Source organism: Oncorhynchus mykiss, chromosome 30 (assembly GCF_013265735.2).
Source record: "Oncorhynchus mykiss isolate Arlee chromosome 30, USDA_OmykA_1.1, whole genome shotgun sequence".
In the NCBI taxonomy this organism is placed as follows: domain Eukaryota; kingdom Metazoa; phylum Chordata; class Actinopteri; order Salmoniformes; family Salmonidae; genus Oncorhynchus; species Oncorhynchus mykiss.
This window is the reverse complement of record NC_050570.1, coordinates 928,767-934,766: the sequence shown is the minus strand read 5'-3', so window position 1 is coordinate 934,766 and position 6,000 is coordinate 928,767. Positions and strand designations below refer to the sequence as shown.

The 6,000-nt window shown below is 42.7% G+C and overlaps 1 protein-coding gene across 2 annotated transcripts in view; it reads left to right on the top strand.

The window, feature by feature from the left end:
• The first annotated feature begins 498 nt into the window (after nucleotides 1-498).
• The window catches only part of usp3 (ubiquitin specific peptidase 3), a 48,314-nt gene continuing 42,812 nt past the window's right edge, over nucleotides 499-6,000 (top strand). The window contains exons 1-3 of one of the 2 annotated variants that reach the window (XM_036968742.1): nucleotides 499-875; nucleotides 4,063-4,123; nucleotides 4,319-4,462. In XM_036968742.1, the coding sequence (XP_036824637.1) occupies nucleotides 785-875; nucleotides 4,063-4,123; nucleotides 4,319-4,462 (296 nt within the window). In that variant the 5' untranslated portion in view covers nucleotides 499-784. The remainder of the gene's footprint in view (nucleotides 876-4,062; nucleotides 4,124-4,318; nucleotides 4,463-6,000) is intronic. The other variant, XM_036968743.1, reaches the window with a different exon arrangement.

Here is a 6,000-nt window from a genome sequence, read left to right as displayed (position 1 = left end):
TTGTTCATGAAATTTGGACAGTTTGATAGGTAATTTTGCTAGAGAATAGTTGCACTTCCACACAAATGTAAGACCACCCAGTTTTAGAATGAAGTACCATAAAGATTCAGAGTTAAACATATTTTATCCAGTTTACTTTAAAGGTATTGTTGATATCAATGAAATCTAGTACTTCAAGCCCACCATCAGCTCTTTGGTTTGATATTACAGGCTTCTCAAGTTTGTGTTGTTTATTTTCCCATATAAAGTCTATAAAAGTTTTGTTGATATCCTTGCTGGTTTGATCAGCTACAAATAAGGTTTGAGCAGGGTAAGACAAAATGTGACAGACCCTCTTGCTTTGGACAATAAAACCCTTCAAATAATAGGGAGGTCACGCTGGAGCCAATTAAAACACGGATTTAGTTTTTAACCTCTGAGAGAAAGCGGGATGTTGACGGATAACACGGTTAACCAATCACTAACAACTCGAGTTGTTTTCGCTAATACGTCACTTCCTCTAAATTCTCTTAAATGTTTTTGGAGCGTTTGACTCGTTTACACTTTCTTTTTTTGTGGACGTGATAGGTTTTGTTTTGAACGTGGCTCCCATCGAAATGGTCTCAAATGAAGATAAACATCTATTTATAATATGGTCTGTTGCTACGTTAGCTCGCTAATTAAGCAACAATTTAATCACGACACAACAGCTAATTAGCTATCTTTTGCCAAAGCTGCTACGTAGCTAGCGCAACAACACTACTGAAACTCGGGAGACGTTAGCTAGCTACCCTAATCTAGTTTGATGGAGTGCCCTCATTTGAACTCCAATGTTTGCATTACCATAGATTCCTCAAGCTTCCCCCATGGTTCCCCATCCTCCTGGTGTTGCAGCGGTGAGTTAGTATACATTTCATTCTGGTAGCTAACGTTAATAACCACATTTAGTTAGCTAACTAGCCCACCTGATAGCTACTTGTCTTGACTAGGACTTGTTTTTCTACAGTTTCCCCTGGCTGTCTCTTGATTTGTGAAGTTATTTGCCCCGCACACATTTTTACACATTTTGCACCAACGTTATGCGATGCACCTTCATTGATTTAATAATATTCAGATATTTCTATAATGAAACCAACTTGATGGTGACTCATCTATTTTCATGGCGTGTGAATGTGCTGCCCCATTCATTGACGCCTATTCACGATAGTAACTCCTGACCGGGGGAGTTGCGTTAAGACCCCCGACACTAGTCTAAACATTAACACTCATCGCTTAACGGTATTATCACATAGAGCATAATGAGGCAGATATTTCATCGGATGTATAAATGTGAAGCATCCGCTTCACACAAATATGGTAGTGAGAGGAAGCCCACTGGCCGGCAGTGGGAGAAGATGGAACTAGGTGGAGTTTGGCTGACATTTTGCACATTTTATCATCGCTGAAACGTTTGATCTCAATACTGTTTTAATTTCCCAAAACTAAAATATTATGAACAGAGTGGACTAAGTTTTGCAAAAGTTTAAAATTGCGTTGTTTAGGAGTGGAAAGGCGAATTTAGTTATTGCACACTCGGCACTTCAGAGAAGGCGTTCCCTAACGGAAATATGCAGATATATTCTAGAACTCGCCAATAGGATCTCGCTATCTCGTGCTTAACTCTGCCCACTTCCTTGCTTGTTTTTCCCTCTGACTCATTTGCTCCCATTGGAAACGACAGGCTGTGCTCTCTCTTGGTTTAGTTACACACATCTTTGATAGTATCTTCTGACTGGTCGAGTTGTCTTTAAGAGATGGGACGCTTGTTTAAACATTAACACGCATAGTTTGCTTATATTTCCTTATAGTTCCTTATATTTCAAAAAACGTATTTAAAAAAAATAAATAAATAAAAACTACTCCCATTGTTAGGGTTTGGTGTTCCCACACGGACATATCGCCATGTTTTCATTTATTTATAGCAACAATAACAATATTACACATCCATACAGGGACATTCCTGTGAATACAATGACACAAATGAAATAATAGAACACCAGGACATCATTAATATGTGACAAGGCAATGAGACATTAACAGACATTGAGACATGACTTCTAATCATTTTCCCAACTTTTTAAGTTTCACAAGTTTGAGGGATTTATAAAATTCTATCAGTTCAATGAAGAAACCCCCCCCCCCCCTACAAAATAAGGACATTTTCCACCCCATTTAAATTTGTGAATAATAATGTTTAAAAAATAGTTATGATCGGAATTACAAGGATAAGCGTAATGTCATTTAACATCATCAAAGGTAAACAGGTAATTCTGGAGATTTTTTTACACAACCGTTAATGAATTTCAATCCATAGTTTACTAGAATGGTGGCATGAAGACAATACATGCTCTATAGATTCTGAATCAGAGGAACAGAACAAACAAGGCATTTGGTCAAGATGGAATCTTTTGTGCAAGAAATCATTTACAGGATAGATGTAAGAAAATATTGTAAAATTTAGTTTAATTTATGGAATAACTGGGCAAGTAAGGCAAAAGGTAGTCGCATTTGACCATAGCATGGGTTGGTCCCTTCCATAGCATTATATTTAACTATAATCACCAAAAATTACTTAACTGCCAATCATATCCACTTATTGTTGCATTTTTTTAATCCAAAAAGATTAGTAATTAATTTGTAAACTTGGAAAAGAGAGAACCTCATAACAAAGTGTTCTTAATAAGTCCAAGTAAAGGAAGTGGAATTGCTTTGCAAACCTTCCATATATTCTCTCTGAATAATATTAACCTGAAATGTACCAATGAACTCATCAAATGGTAAGAACTCCCCAGTGTTGTCTACCAAATCACATACAAAATGAATAATCTTGTCAAACCAAAGGCCTTTGAAAATGGATTTCCTATTCATTTTTAAACTATATTATTCAAAATCAATGTTTTGGGGGAAAAATTGTCCTTGATTATAATTTTCCAGAAAAATAACATTTGCTGGTGTAACTTAAACAATTTGACATTTAATTTGCTAGAGTCAAAATCACATTTCGTTAGGAGTCCAAGTTTATTAAACAGTTTGGGATATGATACCACATAGAGGTAGGATTAGACAGACATCATTTCAACCATTTAACTCTAAAAGCTCCCACTAACGACTCAAAATCAATAGCCTGTTAACCTCCATGATCGTAGTCTTTCACTAATTGTGATTTCCGAATATAATACGTTTAATTCCTCCAAACAAATCTAAATTATAACAGAATTTACTTTTTTTTTTTTTAGGTTATTAGAAGAAAAAGTGACTGACTTGGGTAAATTATTCTAGATAAACCATCCGTCTTGGACAAAATAATTACAACCCAAACCATCAAACAATTTTTTTAATTTTTAAAGACCGCAAAAAAAAATGTAATTTTAACTGAGTTCGTCGTGAAACTCAAATTATGGTTTGAATTCACTTTAAAGATCAGGAGCTCAGTTTAATGCGACCACTCACTCCACCATCTTGTCCCCAACCACATATCTCCACGTTACATCGCTTATTTACTGAGACAGTCGGGAAAAGTGGCCACCTGTTCTAATTAGCGATCTATCATGCTCCGAAAACCTGTGTGAGCCTAACTGGTGGGGAGGAAGCGTATTTCATGAACTGGAGGCACACACAGCTGGTAAAATAATCAGGATATCATTCTGCCAGTTAGGCATAGGCTACTTTGGAGCTAGTTAACATTTACACTGAAGAAAATATAAACGCAACAAGCAGCAATTTCATAGATAGTTCATACAAGGAAGTCAATCAATTTTTTTTTTTTTTTTTTTAAATATATATATATATATATATATATATATATATAAGTAGCCTATGCCTACCTGGCAGAATGATATCCTGATTATTTTACAAGCTGTGTGTGCCTCTCGCCACTACTTTAATACGCATCGTGGGGAAAAATAAGTGGGGATTACACTGGTTCATACGGAGCCAAATGTGGGCCAATGTAACCTCTGAAAACCCCACATACGGTGAAGAAGGGTTTGAGAGCTATGAATGTCCTAACGTTACATAGCGTCTAACGTCTCTTCTTCTCTCTAGTCTGCAGGTCAAACAAAAGTCCTTGGGTATGTCTCACCTGTCTCAATGTGCATTGTGGGAGGTTAGTATTGACATGCAATCATTGTAGCTACTTGCAGTAGATAGTTGGTCATCTATTTCAACAGGACCCATTTCAGCTTTTAGATGCGTATGAAGGTCCATGTGACTATTGCGAAAGTGATATTGCCTTAACCGATGTAAAACTGTAGTTGAGTGCATGTGTTGTGTTTAATGCAGTCAACCTTTCTCTCTCCAGGTATGTGAATGCTCATGCTAAGCAGCACTATGAGGACAGCCAGAGTCAGGTGACGGGAGGTGCTGGTCAGAAGAGATGTGAGGAGCAGGAGAAGAACGCTCAGCACCTGGTCTGCATGGACTGCAGCAGCTACAGTCTCTTCTGGTGAGTGGGCCGCCTGGTCTGTAGCAGCTACAGTCTCTTCTGGTGAGTGGGCCGCCTGGTCTGTAGCCGCTACAGTCTCTTCTGGTGAGTGGGCCACCTGGTCTGTAGCAGCTACAGTCTCTTCTGGTGAGTGGGCCGCCTGGTCTGTAGCAGCTACAGTCTCTTCTGGTGAGTGGGCCGCCTGGTCTGTAGCAGCTACAGTCTCTTCTGGTGAGTGGGCCGCCTGGTCTGTAGCAGCTACAGTCTCTTCTGGTGAGTGGGCCGCCTGGTCTGTAGCAGCTACAGTCTCTTCTGGTGAGTGGGCCGCCTGGTCTGTAGCAGCTACAGTCTCTTCTGGTGAGTGGGCCACCTGGTCTGTAGCAGCTACAGTCTCTTCTGGTGAGTGGGCCACCTGGTCTGTAGCAGCTACAGTCTCTTCTGGTGAGTGGGCCACCTGGTCTGTAGCAGCTACAGTCTCTTCTGGTGAGTGGGCCACCTGGTCTGTAGCAGCTACAGTCTCTTCTGGTGAGTGGGCCGCCTGGTCTGTAGCAGCTACAGTCTCTTCTGGTGAGTGGGCCGCCTGGTCTGTAGCAGCTACAGTCTCTTCTGGTGAGTGGGCTGCCTGGTCTGTAGCAGCTACAGTCTCTTCTGGTGAGTGGGCCGCCTGGTCTGTAGCGGCTACAGTCTCTTCTGGTGAGTGGGCCACCTGGTCTGTAGCAGCTACAGTCTCTTCTGGTGAGTGGGCCGCCTGGTCTGTAGCAGCTACAGTCTCTTCTGGTGAGTGGGCCACCTGGTCTGTAGCAGCTACAGTCTCTTCTGGTGAGTGGGCCGCCTGGTCTGTAGCAGCTACAGTCTCTTCTGGTGAGTGGGCCGCCTGGTCTGTAGCAGCTACAGTCTCTTCTGGTGAGTGGGCCACCTGGTCTGTAGCAGCTACAGTCTCTTCTGGTGAGTGGGCCGCCTGGTCTGTAGCAGCTACAGTCTCTTCTGGTGAGTGGGCCGCCTGGTCTGTAGCAGCTACAGTCTCTTCTGGTGAGTGGGCCGCCTGGTCTGTAGCAGCTACAGTCTCTTCTGGTGAGTGGGCCGCCTGGTCTGTAGCAGCTACAGTCTCTTCTGGTGAGTGGGCCGCCTGGTCTGTAGCAGCTACAGTCTCTTCTGGTGAGTGGGCCACCTGGTCTGTAGCAGCTACAGTCTCTTCTGGTGAGTGGGCCGCCTGGTCTGTAGCAGCTACAGTCTCTTCTGGTGAGTGGGCCGCCTGGTCTGTAGCAGCTACAGTCTCTTCTGGTGAGTGGGCCGCCTGGTCTGTAGCAGCTACAGTCTCTTCTGGTGAGTGGGCCGCCTGGTCTGTAGCAGCTACAGTCTCTTCTGGTGAGTGGGCCGCCTGGTCTGTAGCAGCTACAGTCTCTTCTGGTGAGTGGGCCGCCTGGTCTGTAGCAGCTACAGTCTCTTCTGGTGAGTGGGCCACCTGGTCTGTAGCAGCTACAGTCTCTTCTGGTGAGTGGGCCACCTGGTCTGTAGCAGCTACAGTCTCTTCTGGTGAGTGGGCCGCCTGGTCTGTAGCA